A 19,308-nucleotide genomic window follows, 5' to 3' on the forward strand; every position below is an offset into this window, starting at 1 on the left:
CCATGAACCACGTGAGCTCTTTTCGAGAACCCAGACGGCGATCACGGCAATGTTTTCGCAGCCAAGAGTTGTTGAACTCGATCACGGTCTCGGCTGAAGCTATCACGCTGCGCGCCGATTCTGGAAATCCTGAAGAAGCAGCGGCACGAGCTGCATCACGACGAAGCAGCCGAGCACAATCGTTTAAAGCGGAAAAACATCAGGCTCCTGCTCCTGCCGATGCTGTTGAAGTTGTTGCAGCCGTGACAAATGCTAAGATCATGACCTTGAAAAAACTTAAGTCCATGCGCAAGTATCACCTCGGTGTCCACGGCCCCTTGAGGGAGGACGAAGAAGAGGAGGAGAAGGAGAGAGTGAAAATCGGCGGCTTTCCTATTAAAGCCCGACGGAAGTCGATGATGCCGATAGATCCCGCTATCTTGCCACGAATCAATCTAACATCCCCAACGCGAAAGAGTGCAGTAGGGACGTCGCATGAGAAACACGCCATTGGTAAGTTCGAGACGCGCGATAGCAAGTGGAAAGCTACCATTGACGGTGAGGTCGAGAAGTTCATGTACCCCAGTCTGAGGCTTGAGACGCTGTACTCACAAGAGGAGTCAAGTCCCGACGAAGCAGGCGATACCACCGATGAAATCGATGAGAAGCCGATGCCCTCCCCACGAACTATCGAGGAGGCTCTCACAAGCACGTCCAAAGTGAGTTGGGAGCTGGAGCACGTGGCTCCGAGCCCTGCTACACCCATTCCGGTGCAAGAAGTTGATAGTAAACGCTTGAGATTCGACCAGAAGCTTCAGGATGCCGAAGTGATATTGTGTAAGAGGGAAGCAGCTTCGTTGAGACTAAGCACGGCTCCATCTGCACTGGATCAGCATGCTGATGGCTTACCATCGAGAAAGTCTAGCTTGATGAACGGAGTAAACACGGATTCGACTGCACTAGAGAAACATCTAGCCACTCCGTCGCTGTACAAGGAATCCGACACACTCGGTCAGCAGCCAATTCCTCGCCTGCCACAAACACGGAAATTCATCAAGGAAATCCAAAGGCACACAACTAACGCCGGTCAGATTGAGTTCTATGCTGACAAGCAGCACCTCTTTCCGAAGTGGAAGAAGGTACAAGTATCGCAACACCATCAGCAGCTCAGTCCTCTACCTCTCCACAAACTTCATCGAAAGCACCACGACGACGATACGGACTCTTCACCTGATGAAAGAGATAACTATGAGCTGGAGCGATATGATCCAGACTGTGCAAACCAGCCATTCGGGAAACTGTCACCACGTTCACTGTTCTATCAAGAATGCGTCAAGAACCAAATTCTACCCGAACCAATCTTTTCGAGAATTAACGAGGTTGCCGCCCCAACATCTCAACCGCCCACAGCACGAGCATCGTTTTCAGTCCCTTCTTCATTTGCCGATGTTGCATCCTTGCTGATACATTCAAGGAGTAAAAACGCTGGTGATCGCCCTGGTCGTGGCAAGCGCCATCTCGCCCTTCAGCTGCAACAATTCGGACTAGGAGATGCCAAGATTATAGCACTATCCACCTCGCTTCGAGAGTTCCAAGCCATTCAGGTCTTAGATCTCAGCGACAACCGCCTCACCGACGCGTCCATCATCCCATTGTTGCAATCGCTTGCAGCAGCGGCTGCCACGAGCAACGGCATACAAACTCTTGACAATCGATCTCCGAAGGCCAAGCTTATTGCTGCCGCTACAATGTACACGAACAAGAAAAAGCGGAACAGCACCGATGGTTCTTCACCTGAACGGAAGAAAGCAGGGTACATGCTCACGGTGCTCAATCTGAGCAAGAATGAGATTGGTCGGGAAGGCTGCAAGCAGATTGCACACTTCCTTACTATCTGCAACACTCTCACGTACTTGGATTTATCTCACACAACATTGGGCGGTGATGACGAGGCCTTTGCCCCTGTTGCAGCCGCGATTGAATCACATCCGTCGCTTAAAAGAGTAAATCTCTCTCATAACTCGATCGGTGAGCGCGGAGGAAGCCTGCTCGGCTCAATGCTAACGAAGTCGACTTGCAATGTTCGTGTTCTGGACGTGTCCTGGAACAGCATTCGACGGAGTGGAGCTGTAGCGCTGGGTATTGCTATGCGCACGAACACCTCGTTGCGAACACTACATATGAGCATGAACAGATGCGGCGACGGCGGTGGAGAGCAGTTAGCGGCGGCACTTGCATGCAACACGACTCTGACACAGCTCGATTTATCGCACAATGCACTGACCGGGGCTAGCGCAGTGGCGTTCGGCTTCTTCTTGCGCCAAAACCACTCACTGCGAACTTTGGACATGAAAGACAACAGTCTTGGGGAAGTAGGCGCTCGTGCTCTTCTTCGAGCTATCGCGTTGGGTTCGCGTTGTGGAATCAACTTGTCTGTGCACGATCTGGAAACTTCATCGGTTGGTTCGACGCGAGCTGGCAACAGCTCTGCGATCTTCGACGCAAGGCTGCCTTCGTCATCGTCTCCATTCGAGCTCAAGATAGGAGAATCGCCCTACGCATTTGCCGTCGCAAGCGAATTGCTCGATGCCGCACTTGTTCAAGGGAGGTGCGTTCTCTCGGACATTAGCTACGAAGGCGATACAGGAAGAGGCGATGTTACCAGTACAGCGAGGACTAGATCCGCGAGGAGCAGATCAGCAAGAGCCAAGTCAGCCAAGAGAAGGTTTATCTTGGCTGTAGACCAAGAGCGTCGCTGCCTCTATAGCGTCGCGGACTCGAGCAAAACACCATGGCTACTGCCTGCGAGTGGAACTCTGCGTGCTGCAGCAACTTTCTTGCCCCCACCTCTTCCCCGTGGCCCCGTGTCTTGGCTGGATGAGGAGTCATGTCTCGGGCTCATTCATATCGTCAAGCGTGGATTCTCCTCGCGCGATATGATCAGTTTGCTGGACCTGGTGCTCGCTGACCTGCAGCTAACAACCACACAAGCCTCTTTCTTCGTATCCCATCTGCACCCTCCGCTGCCAAAGCTGGAGCTTCTTGGTAGACTGTGGCCATGTCTAATTGATGGTGAAAACGTCTTCGGGTTCTTGCAGCAGCACTTAACACAACCTGAACAGTGGAAACTCATCGATCGCTTTGGCCCAGTGACAATGCAGTTCTCGACAGCGAATCCAACGGGTCGCTGGACCTTGACACTCCGAGATACTCGCCACCGAAAGCTTGCGCTCTGGTTTGCCTCGTTAAACGCCCACCATGCAGCTACCCTGGCCCGAAATCATCCGAAGCGCACAGACTGCAGTCAGTACGGACATGGGTTCTACTGGCGCAATGCATTTTTCAACCAGAAGTCCATTCAGCTCACGTACTCCTTCTTTGACCACCTGCCGCACGAAGGTATACTCGAGTTCGACTACGTCTCGCCTCTCCGTCCGGAGGACAAGTACATAGAGGACCACAGTTTAGACTTCCCAGAAGGCTCAGACCTCGATCAGACTCTGATCCAGTCAACACAGACCGCTATGACGGACCAGGAACTGGCATCCTTGCTAGCACAGGTCGGCGCTGAAGTCTGCGCTATCTACGTGTCCGTCCACAAGCGGCAAAACCTCAAGTATCACCTGGTGTTGTTCCATCTCGCCATCGCCGGTCGACGCATACTAACACGGCAAGCTCACCACGTACTTCAGCACTTTCCAAAGAACTACGAGTCTGGGCGTTTGCGCGCGCTGGTTGCAATGCACCACGCGATTGTCGACTTGGAATACTTTGGCGAACTACTCGAGCGTCTTGCACTGACAGACCGACCACGAGTGTATATGGTTCTGGGCTATTTGAGCACGATCATGCCGCTGGACGTTGATATGGACTTTGAGGTGGACTTTACTCGAGACGACGAGAAAATGCTACTGCGCGCGCTCGTGGATTTGTCGATTTCGTGCCCCATGGACATGATCCGGATTGACAGCACGCGATCGACAGTCCTCATCATCTACTCCATGTACCAGACCAACACCATCCCCGCCACTGGCCGTATCTGCTTCCGCTACGTTACACATCAAGCCGCAAATCGACAAGAGTGGCTGCGAGCTCGTCAACAGATATACCGCCACTTCCTCTGCGGTGACCGCTTAAAGAGCTTGAGTGACTCTGCTGCGTTCGCACTAGCAGCAAGCGCAGGGAATAATGACAGTAGTAGCAACGCCACAGCTGGAGGTGCTGCAAACAGCAGCAACGTAACAGAGAGTGGAAATCCAGCTACATCTCCAGCCTAGTTCGAAGACTGTCTTCACCATTGAGTATATTTTCCCTGGAGCATCATCGATCGCCCGACCCAAGCGTCCTGACCTAGAAAATATCAATGTTAATGATCTTGATGTCCTTGAGAGGTTTGTCAGATTTGTCCACGCGTGCGTTTTCAATACTAGAGACAGTATCCTTGCCGTGTTCAACGCGGCCGAACACTGTGTGTTTGTTATCCAACCACGGGGTAGGCACGGTCGTGATGAAAAACTGCGAACCGTTAGTACCAGGGCCAGCGTTGGCCATCGACAGCGTGAATGGCCGATCGTGTCGCAAGTTGCGGTGGAACTCGTCTTCGAACTCTCCGCCCCAAATGGACTCGCCACCAGTACCATCCCCCAGCGGATCTCCCGTTTGCACCATGAAGTTCTTGATCACACGGTGGAAGATGAGGTTGTCGTAGTATCCATTGCGCGCATGAGTGCAGAAGTTCTCCACGGTCTTGGGGCATTCCTTGCCAAAGAGCTTCAGCGTGATATCTCCCATCGTCGTGTGCATGACTGCAGTCTCACCAAGCACCTTCGAGGTGCTGGACTCCGTGGCAACCTGCGCCTCCTCAAGCGTTGGCTTCTCGTTGAAAACGTCGCGACCGGTGCCAGCGCTGCCTTCTTCACCTTCGTCCTCGTCGGGCTCGCGGGAGGAGAAAAGGAAGAACCGGTTGCGCTTGAATGACGTGCAGAAGAGCGTGGGGTCGATATTATCGCGTTCCTTAGCAGCATCTGACATGACCTCAGCTTCGTGCTTGAGTCCAGACGCCGCCTTCAGATGTTTCTCGAACTGGGTGTTGACCTTGGGCTTGCCCTGGAACAGACTCAGCCGCAAGAAGCGATCTGAGCTCTCCACCTTACCCAGCACCTTCACAACCTTGTTCGTCTCGATGTTCAGCACCTTGATGCCCGCCAGCGTAGGGTACAAGATGAAATGGCCGGACTCATCAAACACGCAGTTGGAGACCACGTCCGAGTTGGCCAGCTCCCGCTCCACGGCGGCGCGTCGGCCAAAGTCGAGGGCATCAAGATTGAGCGTGCCGTCGGCCTGTGCGTCCTCGAACACCGCGAGACTCTCGTCGTACTTGCGGCGCATCTTGCCCGTGGCGAACCTGAAGACCCTGATGTGGTTGTCCTTGGCCGTGGCCACGAAGCTCTTCCCGTCGGCCGAGACGTCGATGGCCGTAGCATAGGTCTTGCTCTTGGCCAGCTCGTACAGGTCCGTCTCGCCTTTAAACTTGAACTTGGCCACGGCCCTGTCCTTGGGGAACTTGTACGAGTCCGCGTCCCAGTACTCGATGATGCCCTTCTGGTCGGCCGAGATGACGCAGTTGGCCGCGGGGTTGAAGGCCAGCGCCGTGACTGGGGCCGCGTGCAGCTGGCCGATCGTGTGCACAGGCTCGCTGGCCGCGCTCTCGGCCGTGTAGATCCGCATGGCCGGGCTGTTCCTGTCGGCCACCACGACCTTGGGCTCGATGGCCCCCTTGGCCGAGATCCAGCAGCACTCGGCCGGCGTGTAGGCCACGCTCAGCATGTTGACCATGTCGAAGGCCAGCACGTCGTAGAACTTGAGGCTGCGGTCGGCCGACGCGCTGCAGAGGCGCAGGCCGTCGGCCGACACGGCCAGGCCCGTCACCTCCTTCAGGTGGGCCTTGTAGTGCTTGACGAACTCGATGCCCCTGGCCATCTTCTTCCAGAACTTGACGTGGCCGTCCACGCTGGCCGTGACCACGAACTGCGTCTCCGGGGCCACCAGCACGTGCGAGACCGCGGCCCGGTGCATGAAGCTGCGCTCGTACATGGCCGCGCTCGGCAGGTTGCGCACGAACGCGGCCTCGAGCGGCAGCTTCTTGTGCTTCTTCCGGGCCGGCTGGGCCATGGGCATGGGCATGGGCATCGGGCCATCGTCGTCCGAGCTCGCGCCCTCGTCGCGCGCGTGGACCGGCATCGCTTCCTGTGGCCAATTGGGTGGACGAAGCTGATCGACTGGAGCCATATCGGTTAGGAGAGGGAGAGGTCATGTTAAAGTGAACTGGCCGTCGACAGCACGGGATCCTGTGCCAACCACGCGGCCATTTAGTCGGTTGGCTGCTTCGCACTTGAGGGGCTCTCATGGTCGGACTTTGGGCTCCGGTAACACCGTTTGCACTTGTTGCTGTCTTATACTTTCGGCTGCATACCCGCTGGATGACCTGGTCAATCTAGATCCACATCGACGTCCCAGCTTCGCCGTCAGCGAAAGCAGACGGCGAGGCAGTCATGGTGACCGGGGTAGGTACCAGTATGGTCGGGCAGGAGGCATCGTGCTAATGGCACGCCTCGCTCCTGCTTGATCCGAGTCATGCTGTAGACCTCCAGGTCCTGGGCATGTTCCACGTAGCATTGGGGCTCGTTGGGTCCGATCCACGTGTTACGTCATACTAACGTTGCTCCCAGTGTCACTACTGCCGCCTCGTCCTCTTCCCGTTGAGTTGCGCGGTCATTTCAATGCTCTCTTCGATGACCAGTGGCCCACCACTACCTGGGCCACGTTGAAGCCTGCCCTCCTCTTCGTTCCTGATTGGGCGCATTTCAACCAATCGCCTCCTCTTGTCCGTTGAAGAACCCCTCGGATCGCATTATCTGATCTGATCTGTCCAGGATGAAGGCCCCCCTCGTGCTGCTCTCCGCGCTGTGCTTCGCGGCCGCAGCCTCGTCCCCCGCGCCCGACGCAGGCTCGTGCCACGGCTTCACGTCCAAGGACGCGTGCGTGAAGAACCACTGCGCCTGGTGCGAGTGCGCGGCCGTGCCGTCGTCCTGCTACACGCCAGAGGAGGCGGACCAACTGCCGCCCGCCATCTTCCAGTGCGAGAAGGGCGCGCTCCAGGCGATGGCCTGGGACCTCACGAGCGTGCCGTCCACCTCCGCGGAGCTGCGCAGCCTGTTCGCGGCCTGGAAGCGCGCGCACGGCAAGAGCTACGACTCATCCGCACAGGACGAGCTGCGCCGCGGCGTCTTCGAGGTCAACGCGCGCTCCGTGGCCGCGCACAACAGCAAGCAGGACAGGAGCTTCACCATGGAGCTCAACGCCTTCGCGGACACCACGTGGGACGAGTTCCAGAGCTGGTACCTGGCCAAACCGCAGCAGTGCTCGGCCACGGACGAGAGCGGCGAGGAACACGCGTACGCAGAGGTGCCGACAGCCAAGGACTGGCGCGCCGACGGAGCCGTGTCCCCCGTTAAGAACCAGGGCAAGTGCGGCTCGTGCTGGAGCTTCTCCACCACGGGCTGCCTGGAGAGCCACCTGAAGCTCAAGCACGGCCAGTTCACGATCCTGTCGGAGCAGAACCTGCTGGACTGCGCGCAGGCCTTCGACAACCACGGCTGCAACGGCGGCCTGCCGTCGCACGCCTTCGAGTACGTCAAGTACAATGGGGGTCTGGACACGGAGGAGGTGAGGGGTGACGTGATGGACGGGTGCTAGCTGTGTGAACGGAGGGCTGACCGATGTTGTGTGTGGCTTTTTGACAGACGTACCCGTACGAGGCGAAGGAGGGCAAGTGCAAGTTCAACACGTACCATGTTGGCGCGCAGGTGGAGAAGGTGGTGAACATCACGTCGCGCAATGAGAAGGAGCTGAAGGCTGCGGTTGGCTCCACTGGTCCGGTTAGCATCGCGTTCCAGGTGGTCTCGGACTTCCGCTTCTACAAGTCGGGCGTGTACGAGTCGACGGAGTGCCACTCGGGCGAGAAGGACGTGAACCACGCCGTGCTGGCCGTGGGCTACGGCGTGGAGGACGGCAAGAACCACTGGATCGTCAAGAACAGTTGGGGCGCCGAGTGGGGCATGGACGGCTTCTTCCAGATCGCGCGCGGCAGCAACATGTGCGGCCTGGCGGACTGCGCCTCGTACCCCGTGGTGGCGTAGCGCGGCTGCCCGACCAACCTGAAACCGAGACCAACGCTATTACGGTTCGTCATCGATCCATGTATCCTGCATATGTCGGTGTGCTTGCGATAGGCTCCACATGACGTGTTCGCGCTTCAAGTCGCCGCCGTCGGACAAGGTGGACCATTATCCCGAGGAGAATAAGAAATAAAATGCAGCAGTGAAAGATCACCGGAATGTACACATGGAACCTCCGTGTCCCGTCGCCGACGGCGCTGGCGATCCTGCACCTTCACGTCGGCGAAAGCGTCAAGCGCATGCAGTGCATGACATCATGAGCGTGGTCCAGAGGGATTCCATGTGTGGCCGGCGGGCGGGAATGAGGCGGGAGCTGAAGCATGTCGCGCCTGTGGTGCTCTTGTCCGCCCTGAAATTCGCCTCGCAGCGCAAAGTCCTGGCCGCATTGAGTGGCGGGGAGGCGAGCTCCTCACGTGCAGGAAGTGTCCAGCCTGCAGCGTGGACAGCGCATGGACGTTGCCGTCCAATTGGCCCGGAGGCACGTGCGCAGTCAAGTTGTCCTCCGACTCGATTCGAGTGCGCCCACCATCCGTCATCCGCATGCCGGCCGACAGTGCGTCCCCACACTTGCGTTCAGTATACTACAGCTCATCCGATCTTTTCGCCTGACGTCTGACGTCCGGGCCACTCGCCCGCGGCCGCTCACAAAGGATTTCGCCTTGCGGCCATCGGATTTCGCCTTGCGGACATGACGCAGCGCAGCTACAACAGCATGGACGAGACGATGCCGCTCAAGGGCCCGCCGGCCGCGGACCGCAAGGCGGCGCGCCGCATCCCGCTGACCGACGGGGCCAAGCGGGCCCAGCGCAAGCTGCAGCTGGCCTGCCTGTGCTCGCTGCTCTTCATGTGCGCCGAGATCGTGGGCGGCTTCCTGGCCGGCAGCCTGGCCATCATGACGGACGCGGCCCACCTGCTGTCGGACGTGGCCGGCTTCTGCATCTCGCTGTTCGCCATCTGGGTGGGCACGCTGCCGGCCTCGGGCCGCCTGAGCTTCGGCTTCCAGCGGGCCGAGGTCATCGGCGCCGTCACGAGCGTGCTGGTCATCTGGGTGCTCACGGGCGTGCTGGTGTACGCGGCCGTGGAGCGCTTCATGGAGTGCCTGCAGCCCAACCCGACGGAGCACGTCAACGGCAAGCTCATGTTCATCGTGGCCTGCATCGGCCTGGTGGTCAACCTCATCCTCATGCAGATCCTGGGCCACGGCCACTCGCACGGGGGCGGCGGCGGCCACGGCCACTCGCACGGAGACAGCAGCAGCCACGGCCACGGCCACGGAGGCAGCGCCTCCTCCAGTGACGAGGAGGGCCACGGCCACGCACATGGCGGCCACGGCCACGCGCACGGCGAAGGCCACGGCCATTCGCACGGCGCGGACCTGGAGAAGGGCGAGAAGGCCCAGCAGCAGCAGAAGAAGAAGAAGCTGGAGAACCTCAACGTCCAGGCCGCCTACATCCACGCACTCGGAGACTTCATCCAGAGCGTGGGCGTGTGCATCGCCGGCGGGCTCATCTGGTACAAGCCCGAGTGGCAGATCGCCGACCCCATCGCCACCTTCATCTTCTCGGTGCTGGTGCTGGCCACGACCATCGGCATCGTGCGCGACAGTATCCACGTGCTGATGGAGGGCACGCCCGACGGCATCCACGCCGACGAGATCGAGCGCGGCCTGCAGAGCTGCTCGTCGGTCGTGGCCGTGCACGACCTGCACATCTGGTCGCTGAGCGCCGGCCTGCCCTCGCTCAGCGTGCACCTCGTGTCGGACGACGCCGAGACGGCGCTCCACGCGGCGCAGCGCTACCTCATGTCCAAGGGCATCACGCACACGACCATCCAGATCGAGAAGACCGCCACGCTCTACCCGCGCGACTGCGCGTCCGACCTCAAGTGCGGCCAGGACTCCCCGCAAAACAGCGACTAGATGACTGGGAGGCGCTGGAGACTTAAAAGCAGGCTCCGAGCAAGGCTACAGTGAATAACGGGGGAATAAAGTGCCTATAAATGCGTTCGTTGCATTTGCTGCGTCGATCGAGTAGAACGAGGAGATAAGGATTAGAAAGTAGTATTGTCATGAAGCCTTGTGTAAGTTGTGCGTGATCAATCTTTTCGTACCCAGCTGTGACGAGTATTAATCATCAACTGCCGTCTACCCAGCTCAGATTTTCAGTATGAAATGACTGCGAATTGTTTTTCCATCGCTGTTCCCCACACTTCACAACACAGTTACGCTTGAGAAACTAAAACTGCAGGTCATATATTATCCAACCAGTTTAACTGAAAGTGGGTACTTCGCCACAACGATTTTTTTTTCTATTGGACTGCAGAAAGCGAAAGCGCTCTTTTCCGTCAGGAAACGTCCATTTGGCGATCGCATTAACCGTTCCGCGCAGACTGGTTTCAGAGATCCAGTAGTCCATCTCCGACGGTTTGTTGTTCATCGCTCCATCGCTGCATGTCAGCTCTTCAGCCCTTCAGATCTTCAATTTCACATTTGACTTTCAGAGGTCGGTCAACTACGATATCCCGACCACACGTTATCATACTGGGATCCTAGCCTGCCCTTCAATTCACGTGGTCGTACTTCCAGTAGCTCAAGACCAACTACCGTTGCTGTCGAACTAATGCATGGAAGTGCCCTTCACGCGCAGCTTCTTCGAGACGATCATCCTTCATTGATTTTGCAATCCCGATGAGCTTTTCAAAGAAACTCGGGCTCATCGTAGGTGCAAGACGCAGCAGCACGATCATCGAAGAAACATAAGACGTCCGACGTTCTGGGCTGGTGTAGTGCTCCACATTGTGCATATCCGTCACACCCCGCATACGTACGTGGTCGATCTGCCGGTCTGAAGTATATAGACTCAATGACAAAGAGCAACCTTTCTGCATCATAACGCTTGCATGTGTACATCAACACTCGTCTGACTATATTTCTTACACCAGCGCCCAAAAACCCACGAAGACATTCGCCTCCCACAAAATATCGACTGCTGACATCGCTCTTCTCCGGATATCCAAACTTATTGGCGAAATCTTCCAAGTCTTCTTGCTTCCAGTACGGTAGCATGCAGAGCACTTGCCCGCCATTCGCCTCAAACTCTTCAGAAGTGGTAAGTAGTCGGTAGGATGATTGCCAGCCTTGAGCATTGATCTGTTGCCGATCCCTCCCGTCAAGACAAAGACAAAACCAGCAATCGAGGAGATTGACGTTCTTGTCCCGCCTGCCTCGATACAGAGAGGTGTATTTGGCGCCCGTAATGTCTTCCCACTCGTAGTATTTACCTTGGTGAAACAGACGCGACGTAGCATCCATTCCAAACCCACCTTCAGTAGCACGGTGCCACACGACCAGCCTCCCCTTCTGAATTGCTATTTCAAAGCGCCAAAAGCAGCTCTTATCTGTCTCTGGACTCCCCACCAAAAGGAACTGCTCGGAGCCCCATATACTGGTTTCGAGATCCCCCCGAAAATTCCTCTGAAAAACCTTCAGCACACTCAGGATTTCTTTCCGTACGTAGAACTTGGATGAACACCATAACGTCTGCGACTGCTTCCTATATCCTTGACTTCCTTGCAGGTGTCGTAAGTCCATTCAAATAACTCCTGCCTGCTGTAAATTGCCACATTTCACGCTTGTTTCCAAAAGTTTGGGTAAATCCAGTAGTTTCCGCCTAGTTATCTGCCCCTCCGCTTCATCCTCCTATCGCGGTCTTTCAGGCTCCCAGGACGTAAACGAACGAGCACGTGAATTTGTCCGGCCTTCGGATCTCTTTGGTTCCTGCGAGTCGTGTGGTTCTCCATCAACACGTCTTCGATTGTCTTGGCCGGGTCAAATAGTTCACCACTCATCGCCTGCTCAATTTCCGCGTCGATCTCCCCCTACTTCAGTTTACGCGCAGCGGGGCCGTCGCTTGACAGGCAGGCGTCGCCCTTCTTCACTATAAAGAGATGCATGAGTCGCGGAGGACATGTAATGTCATCATTCATCGCCTTGATCGCAACCATCAATGCATCCATCAATTTGCTTCTGTCGATGTCGACATGAAATACGCCGACGAGCGCACAGATTAGCTAGCTCCACCATCGTTGTCGGGAAATTCCGGAATTGATTCCGAGTTTGCAGACGACAAACCAGAAATATGATCACTACATCGTATGCGCAGGGAAGTCATCATTCGCGACATTAAAGCATCCATGTTGATTTACTCATATCCACGATTGGCAAGACTATATCATTTTTTTATGACGTTACAGACACGAGGTTTCGTATTCCTCACGCGGTGGCGACATCTGACCACACTAGAGATCTGCTGCGCAGTCACGAGGATATTTTGTGAAAGGCATCTCGATCTGGATCGTCGAGTGAGTGATTCCCTTCGACAAAAGGAACTGCTGGGTTGCTCGAAGCGCAGTCTCCGAGTCGTTTGAAACCAGGTGCACTGGTAACCCGGCGCTTAGTGACCAAATGTGCAGGTCGTGTATGTCCAGAACAGCCATGCAGTTTTGTAGACCTTCCTCGATTTCCTTGATTTGTGTACCAAAGGGGGTGCCCTCCATCAGCATGTGGATACTATCTCGGACGATGGAGAAAGTTGTGGTCATGACCAGGATGGAGAAGATGAAGGTCACAATCGGATCAGCGATTTGCCACTCGGGCTTGAACCAAATGAGACCACCCGCAACGCAAACGCCAAGACTTTGTATGAAGTCGCCCAGTGCGTGGATGTGGGCCGAGCGAATGTTGAGGTTCTCCAAGCTCTTTTCTTTCTTCATCGGAGAAGATGCGGCATCACCCGCATTGACCTTCAGGTCTCCGCCCACCCAGCTCTCACAGTTTTCAAGTGCGCGGTAGCTTGCATGGCGGGGACTGCGTTTGTCTTCGTGTACGATGTGCACTTCGTCGGCTTCCTTGCTCCCTGGAGAGTGTCTGTGCCCATGCGCTCCGTGGGAGTGGCCATGTCCTCCGTGAGAGTGCCCATGTCCTTCATGAGCGTGTCCGTGTCCTCCGTGAGCGTGTCCGTGTCCTCCATGAGAGTGCCCATATCCTCCGTGAGAGTGCCCATGGCCGAGGATTTTCATCAAGATGAGGTTCACGACCAGGCCGATCGCAGCGACGACGAACATCAGTTTGCCATCGACGCGAGTCGTTGGATCGGGCTCCAGTCAGTCGATGAACCGCACCACCGCTTCGTACAGCAGCACACCGGCGAGCACCCAGATCACCAGCACACTCGTGATGGCACCGATGACCTCCGAGCGTTGAAAGCCGAAGCTCAGTCGATCGGTGGCAGGTCGTTGGTCCATCCAGATCGCGAAAAGCGAGATGCAGATGCCCGCCACGTCCGACAGCACGTGCGCCGCGTCCGTCATGATGGCCAGACTGCCGGCCAGGTAGCCTCCGACGACCTCGGCGCACATGAAAAGCAGCGAAAACAAGCAGGCGAGTTGCAGTTTGCGTTGAGCTCGCTGGTCGCTCTCGGACATTCAAATCGGCGCGAGACCTCGTCATCCTTGGTCTGGCGCTTCTTGAAACACGGAAGAAGCAGCTTGCTGGTACACCCGCTTGGACTTGGGTTGTCGGTCATGCTACCGAGTGTGCGGTACGAGGTTGCTCGTGAAGTGAACTGTTAAATGAGCCGAGAGGACTGTGCAGGACGCCTTGCATACCGCATTCTCGTCGCCTCTACCTCATAGTTCTTTTCATTCGACGACCATCAACTTATCTTCGTATGATGTCAACCAGGATAGCAGGTAATCTTACATCTCCTTGTTTACCGCATTAATGCCTTTGTACAGCTACAAGCTGACCTCTGTACTTCAACTATCAACAATGAGGACTGATGAAGTATCTGTGCGTGGTGTGACGGGATATTGTCCCTAGACGCCATGTGCTGGCGAAACCTGCCCGCACTTCAGGTCAGACTGGCAGTCCCGAGGGTACGACGTCGACGTCCTCTCCGTCTGAATTGTAGTGTGCGTGATGCCCTTGCTTAGGAGGTAGCTCTGAGCTGAGTGAAGCGCGGTCTCAACATCGTTCGACACAAGGTGGACACTCAGCGAAGGTAGTCCCGCGCTCAGCGACCAAATGTGCAGGTCGTGCACAGCTACTACAGAGGAGCACTGGCGCAGTCCTTGCTCGATCTCTTGGACGTCGATGCCTCTAGGGGTGCCCTCCATGAGGATGTGGACGCTCTCGCGAATGATCCCCACCGTAGTTAACAGAACTAGCACCGAAAAGATAAACGTAGCGATCGGATCGGCGATCTGCCACTCAGGCTTGAGCCAGATGAGTCCACCGGCGATGCAAACGCCAAGACTCTGGATGAAGTCGCCAAGCGCGTGGATGTATGCCGACTCAATGTTGAGGTTCTCCAAATTTTTCTTTGTCTTCGGCTTGGAAGAGGAGACAGCTTCTATATCTTGGTCGGTCACATTGTTGTGCTCATCGTGCGCATGGTAATGTCCGTGGTCGAGGTCTTCCTCCTCGTGGGAGTGACTGTCCTGGTTTTCCTGAACCAAACCTTCGGTGCTAGCGCCAGTTTCGAGATCTCCCCCAACCCAATTATTGTGTTCACCGTGCGCATGATAATCTCCGTGGCTGTGTTCTACCTCGTCATGGTTTTCTTCATGTCCATGAGAGTGATGCGAGTGATCATGAATCTCATCAACTCCGTGTGAATGTCCGTGGTGATTGTCTTCACCGTGCGAATGACCGTGCCCTCCTCCCCCACCGTGCGAGTGACCGTGGCCACTGCTCGAATGCCCGTGACTGCCGTCACCGTTGGAGTGGCCGTGGCCTCCATGAGAGTGTCCGTGGCTACCCCCGCCGTGCGAATGTCCATGACCGCCGGCGCCTCCGTGCGAGTGACCGTGGCCTAAGATCTGCATCAGGACTATATTCACGAGCAGACCGATGCAGGCCACGATGAACATGAGTTTCCCGTCGACATGCTCCTTCGGGTGAGGTTTCAGACACTCAATGAACCGATTCACGGCAGCGTACAGCAGCACTCCCGTCAGCACCCAGATGAGCAGAACGCTGATCACTGCGCCGATGACTTCCGCTCGCTGGAAACCGAAGCTCAAGTGGTTGGACGCTGGTAACGTGCCCATCCAGATAGCGAACAGCGAGATGCAGAAGCCCGCCACGTCCGACAGCAAGTGCGCCGCGTCCGTCATGATGGCCAGACTGCCGGCGAAGGATCCCCCGACGACCTCGGCGCACATGAACAGCACCGAGCACAGGCAGGCGAGCTGCAGCTTCCGTTGAGCTCGTCGTGCGCTCTCGGTCAACGGGATGCGGCGAGGCGAGTCAATCAGAGCGTCGTCCCCTGGTGAACATTTGTCCGAGCCCGTGCCGAGCAGCATGCGGACGCAACTCCGGGTCGTCGATCTGCTGGCCTTGTCGTGCGTTGCCGGAGGCATTTTGCAAAGTGAACGCAGCGAGGCCGATTGAATCGCGTCAGTTGCGATTTACACGTCGCGGCTGGTAATACACTTCAGAGCTGGTTGGTTTCTCGACCACGTTGCAGTATCCGAGACAACTGCGTGCGCAAGGGAAACGCCGATAGCCTCGAGGGCGATTTGTCTCCCCTCTAACCTGCCAAATAATTGGAATTAGCCTAGTGCGCCACTCGATCGAGGAGTTGTTGAAGTTGCCTTTCTTTCGTCTACAAATAGCTACATCCCCGTTTCAGTGACCTTAGTGACCGAGGCGCCATTCCAGTGATCGACCGAAGCGACGTGACCAGCCTAGTGATACCGGTAGCATGGACGCCGAGCGCGAGCGCATCGAGCGCGCCCGCGCCAGGAACCTCGCCTACATCCAGCAGTGAGGAGCTAGGGCTGCTCTCTCCAGCTCCGCATCTGCCACTAACGCGTCAATGCTGCAGACAGGACGAGCGCCAGGCGTCGCAGGCAGCGGACGAGCTGCTGGCCTCCGTCCTCGGGTCTCCGTCCCCCAGCGCCAAGCGGCCCACGCCCACCAAGGGCAACAGCAGCGTCTACGTCACGGGCCTCACCACGTACATGGCGTGCAGGCAGCTCGGTCGGTGCAGGCGCAGCTGGAGGATGAGAGAGCTGAATGTACACTTACAGATGACTGATGGAGGCGGGTGCGTGTGCTGCAGAGGGCGTGTGCGCCAAGATCGGCAAGGTGCGGCGCATCAAGTTCTACAAGGACGGGCGTGGAGGGCTCAAGGTTGGCTGGGAGGCTGGTTGTGCAGCGCTGCTGGATATGAAGTTGATCAGATATTGGTATTGTTGTGTGGGGGGAATGTAGGGCGATGCAGTCGTCACGTTCAGCTCGCGAGCTACGATGGCCAAGGCCATTGACAGGGTAAAGTCGCGGTATTTACGTGATATGTGATGGTTTGGGGTTGATGTTCATCCTTCACTACGCCGAGGATGAAGCTGCTTTCGGATCCGCTACACTTGAGCTCGACTGCTGATTCGCGTCTCGTACCATGTCTTACAGCTGAACCACTTCGAAGTCAAGCCCGGGGTGATCATCACGTACGACACGCTACGTGAGCTTTGGGGTATTGCTGAGTGCTAACGAGGCTAAGGTGATACAGGGCGACAGAGGCGACGTTCTCAAACAAGAAAGACCAGGGCACAAAGGAAGCCCCGGATGATGCTGCTGTTGATCAAGCTGGTACTCAAACGGCGGTGGAAAAGAAAGGTAAAACTGCAGCTTCGGCGCCACTGGCGATCACTTCGGCTGAGGACACGGCACGCTTGGACTTGCCGTCGCGGTCCGTTACATTGAAGCACATCTGGGACCCAATTGAGGGAAGCGATGCTGAATTTTTCGACGAGTTGGAGGACGACATGCGCTCGGAGTGCTGCAAGCACGGAGCAGTGGAGCACGTTCAAATTATAGCGGACGGATCGGTGGTCGTGCGCTTTGCAGAACTGAACGCGGCTATCGCGTGCCTGAAGGTGATGAATGGGCGGTGGTTTGCTGGACGGCAGATCGAGGCGCAATTCGACCAGGCCACGGCCGAGAATCCGAGCGACGCTGACACCAAGGTCGAGGCGTTCCTGGCCTCCCTTGGCGAATAAGCTCAGCAACATGAGGTACGTTAAATTCAATCTCAGAAGACACACGCGCAGGCAGTCGTTATCGCAGCAGCAGCAGCGAGGTGCTTTGTATTTGTTGTGCTTTACTGACGAGAATGGAAATACGCATCGAACACGACGAAGCGGTTGGGCTGCGGGAAGTACTCGGTCAGGCCGGCGTGTTTCTCCAAGAAGGCGAAGAGCTTGGGCGAAGGGCGATCGTACGCGAGCTGGGCGGGCGTCACCTGCTCGTCCTGCAGCAGGCGTTGAAAGAGCTGCAGCCCCACGCCGCGACGCTGCCAGGCCTCGTCCACGTAGAAGTCCAGCACGCAGATCGGATCCATCTCGATGTATTGGCCCGTATGGCTCTAGAGGCAGCAGCAACCGGCATGTAACACGTGAGCGTCCACAAGATGTAGCCATCTGGCCCCGAGAGACACTCTTCTTATTACCACGTAGAACAGGTGCTTGACGCCGGTCTTCAGGAAGCCGACGACGCAGCCGCCATCGTCCTTAGCCAGCAGCAGCCGCTGTCGCTGCTGAGCCGCCCCGGGCGACGCGAACAGCGCAGCGGAGGTGATCGCATGGGAGAGAGCTTGCGCCTGGAGCAGACAAGATGCGCGGCAGGACAGTAAATGCGCGAGCACCACCACGTCAATCGGAGCCCATCGTCGCGAGTGTCAACACCGGCGATGGGCGGCAGAGGATGGACACGCACGAGGGCGGACTGCCAGCCGAGCTCGTCCACTGCTTCAGCCAGCGCGGGGCCCAGCGGCTCGGGCGCACGCAGCACTTCAATCTCGTTCCACATGGCGGTCGGCGCGAACGGGACGCCTGGTCTCTAGCGTTACATAGGCCAGCGTTTCTATCTGCGGTCCCCAAGCCGCCTCCGCCAGCAGCAGCAGCCTCGAATCATGGGCGCCGAACTGTCCAAGCCAGCCGAGCCGAACCCGTGCGCGGGCGAGATGGACGCCTACGTGAAGTGAGTGCCACGCTTCTGCTTCTGCTTCTGCTGGTGCTTCTATCTCTGCGGGCTAGATTCACGAGGGTTCCCGAGGAGGAGACTCAACCGATTGACTCACGACGTGCAGGTGCGTGGAAGCCAAGAACGCCGAGAGCGGCGGCCTGCGCGACGGCGAGGAGTGCGAGCAGGAGAGCGAGGCCTACCGCGAGTGCCGACGGAAGGTCAAGGAGCTCAAGGCCGCTGTCCAGAAGCAGGAGCGCTAGCGTTGGACGTTCTGCCGGCCGCATCACGGCGTAAGGAGATGAACGAACGCGTCGTCGCAAATACAGCCTCCGTGCTTGTTCATACACCTCGCCACCCGATCTACCTACATGTACTTCCCTCCGTCTTCGCCCCCCATAGCCATCTACCAGCTACGTGCGTCTCTAACTACTGGTACACTACTTTATACACTGCTGCTCCTGCTGGCCCCCCCCCTTGCCGCTGGCTCTACTTGACCCGCAGCTCTTGCACCGGCAGGCGGCTGCCGCCCGTGGCCGCCGGGTTGCCCTCGTCGTCGCTGTAGCCGAAGCTGGAGGACGCCGTCTTGACGCCGAACTGCAGCTGCTTGCGCAGGCCCGGCGAGCAGTCGGCGGCGTCGGCGTTGCGCACCACGCGCACGACGCCAGCGCCCCTGGACGAGGCGCTGCCGACCTTGGACGAGCCCCAGGACGAGCGCGAGTGGTGGTGGCCCAGCCGCTGGCGGCACTGCGACAGCACCTGGATGTCCTTGGGCAGGAAGGCGTCCGGCACGAGCTGCTCCGAGTTGGACAGGATGGAGGCCACCGACGAGTCCGTGGCCGTGGACAGCGAGCGCCCGCGCGCCTGCGCCGGCCGCTCCAGCTGGTCGCGCGCGAAGTCCTTGCTCTGGGCGTGCTGCACACACACCGTCGACAGTTTAGAGGAGGAGGAGGAGGAGGTGAGTACGTTGCTGCTCACCAGTTGCGCGTCGCGGTCGCCCGCGCCCAGGCCGCACACGGAGAGAGTGCCGCCCATGCTGTCGGTGGCGCTGTTGTGCAACTGCAGCGA

General features: G+C 57.5%; 11 protein-coding genes across 12 annotated transcripts; 5 read left to right on the plus strand and 6 right to left on the minus strand.

The window, feature by feature from the left end:
• Nucleotides 1-2: 2 nt before the first annotated feature.
• On the plus strand, nucleotides 3-4,256 carry IUM83_02817 (Leucine-rich repeat-containing protein; the record flags this gene model as incomplete). Of its 2 annotated transcripts, XM_067926767.1 has the most annotated exons (2): nucleotides 3-816; nucleotides 3,244-4,256. In XM_067926767.1, 2 exons carry the CDS (start codon nucleotides 3-5, stop codon nucleotides 4,254-4,256), a joined length of 1,827 nt encoding a protein of 608 aa, XP_067784049.1. The 2 variants fall into 2 exon arrangements, with proteins under 2 accessions (XP_067784049.1, XP_067784050.1); XM_067926768.1 differs by lacking the exon at nucleotides 3-816 and having other exon boundaries at nucleotides 3,135-4,256.
• Nucleotides 4,257-4,329: 73 nt separating this feature from the next.
• On the minus strand, nucleotides 4,330-6,219 carry IUM83_02818 (Peptidylprolyl isomerase domain and WD repeat-containing protein 1; the record flags this gene model as incomplete). The annotated part of the gene is made up of 1 exon (XM_067926769.1): nucleotides 4,330-6,219. The coding sequence occupies one exon, from the start codon at nucleotides 6,217-6,219 to the stop codon at nucleotides 4,330-4,332; it is 1,890 nt and encodes a 629-aa protein (XP_067784012.1).
• Nucleotides 6,220-6,912: 693 nt separating this feature from the next.
• Nucleotides 6,913-8,177, plus strand: IUM83_02819 (papain-like cysteine protease C1; the record flags this gene model as incomplete). Its single annotated transcript, XM_067926770.1, has 2 exons — nucleotides 6,913-7,704; nucleotides 7,782-8,177. The coding sequence occupies 2 exons, from the start codon at nucleotides 6,913-6,915 to the stop codon at nucleotides 8,175-8,177; spliced, it is 1,188 nt and encodes a 395-aa protein (XP_067784011.1).
• A 727-nt stretch (nucleotides 8,178-8,904) lies between these two features.
• IUM83_02820 (Cation Diffusion Facilitator (CDF) Family) lies at nucleotides 8,905-10,134 on the plus strand (the record flags this gene model as incomplete). Its single annotated transcript, XM_067926771.1, has 1 exon — nucleotides 8,905-10,134. One exon carries the CDS (start codon nucleotides 8,905-8,907, stop codon nucleotides 10,132-10,134), a length of 1,230 nt encoding a protein of 409 aa, XP_067784247.1.
• Nucleotides 10,135-13,018: 2,884 nt separating this feature from the next.
• IUM83_02821 (uncharacterized protein) lies at nucleotides 13,019-13,276 on the minus strand (the record flags this gene model as incomplete). The annotated part of the gene is made up of 1 exon (XM_067926772.1): nucleotides 13,019-13,276. The coding sequence occupies one exon, from the start codon at nucleotides 13,274-13,276 to the stop codon at nucleotides 13,019-13,021; it is 258 nt and encodes an 85-aa protein (XP_067784078.1).
• A 100-nt stretch (nucleotides 13,277-13,376) lies between these two features.
• Nucleotides 13,377-13,697, minus strand: IUM83_02822 (Cation Diffusion Facilitator (CDF) Family; the record flags this gene model as incomplete). The annotated part of the gene is made up of 1 exon (XM_067926773.1): nucleotides 13,377-13,697. One exon carries the CDS (start codon nucleotides 13,695-13,697, stop codon nucleotides 13,377-13,379), a length of 321 nt encoding a protein of 106 aa, XP_067784211.1.
• Nucleotides 13,698-14,090: 393 nt separating this feature from the next.
• On the minus strand, nucleotides 14,091-15,581 carry IUM83_02823 (Cation Diffusion Facilitator (CDF) Family; the record flags this gene model as incomplete). The annotated part of the gene is made up of 3 exons (XM_067926774.1): nucleotides 14,091-14,742; nucleotides 14,823-15,030; nucleotides 15,125-15,581. The coding sequence occupies 3 exons, from the start codon at nucleotides 15,579-15,581 to the stop codon at nucleotides 14,091-14,093; spliced, it is 1,317 nt and encodes a 438-aa protein (XP_067784246.1).
• A 401-nt stretch (nucleotides 15,582-15,982) lies between these two features.
• IUM83_02824 (HIV Tat-specific factor 1) lies at nucleotides 15,983-17,279 on the plus strand (the record flags this gene model as incomplete). Its single annotated transcript, XM_067926775.1, has 6 exons — nucleotides 15,983-16,044; nucleotides 16,106-16,260; nucleotides 16,343-16,413; nucleotides 16,495-16,551; nucleotides 16,690-16,727; nucleotides 16,790-17,279. The coding sequence occupies 6 exons, from the start codon at nucleotides 15,983-15,985 to the stop codon at nucleotides 17,277-17,279; spliced, it is 873 nt and encodes a 290-aa protein (XP_067784212.1).
• A 101-nt stretch (nucleotides 17,280-17,380) lies between these two features.
• On the minus strand, nucleotides 17,381-18,087 carry IUM83_02825 (alpha-tubulin N-acetyltransferase; the record flags this gene model as incomplete). The annotated part of the gene is made up of 3 exons (XM_067926776.1): nucleotides 17,381-17,644; nucleotides 17,729-17,878; nucleotides 17,995-18,087. The coding sequence occupies 3 exons, from the start codon at nucleotides 18,085-18,087 to the stop codon at nucleotides 17,381-17,383; spliced, it is 507 nt and encodes a 168-aa protein (XP_067784213.1).
• A 103-nt stretch (nucleotides 18,088-18,190) lies between these two features.
• IUM83_02826 (Purple acid phosphatase 3) lies at nucleotides 18,191-18,503 on the plus strand (the record flags this gene model as incomplete). The annotated part of the gene is made up of 2 exons (XM_067926777.1): nucleotides 18,191-18,258; nucleotides 18,368-18,503. 2 exons carry the CDS (start codon nucleotides 18,191-18,193, stop codon nucleotides 18,501-18,503), a joined length of 204 nt encoding a protein of 67 aa, XP_067784248.1.
• A 226-nt stretch (nucleotides 18,504-18,729) lies between these two features.
• IUM83_02827 (uncharacterized protein) lies at nucleotides 18,730-19,275 on the minus strand (the record flags this gene model as incomplete). Its single annotated transcript, XM_067926778.1, has 2 exons — nucleotides 18,730-19,155; nucleotides 19,219-19,275. 2 exons carry the CDS (start codon nucleotides 19,273-19,275, stop codon nucleotides 18,730-18,732), a joined length of 483 nt encoding a protein of 160 aa, XP_067784307.1.
• Nucleotides 19,276-19,308: the final 33 nt, after the last annotated feature.

Source organism: Phytophthora cinnamomi (assembly GCF_018691715.1).
Source record: "Phytophthora cinnamomi strain GKB4 chromosome Unknown Contig92, whole genome shotgun sequence".
Taxonomy (NCBI): domain Eukaryota; phylum Oomycota; class Peronosporomycetes; order Peronosporales; family Peronosporaceae; genus Phytophthora; species Phytophthora cinnamomi.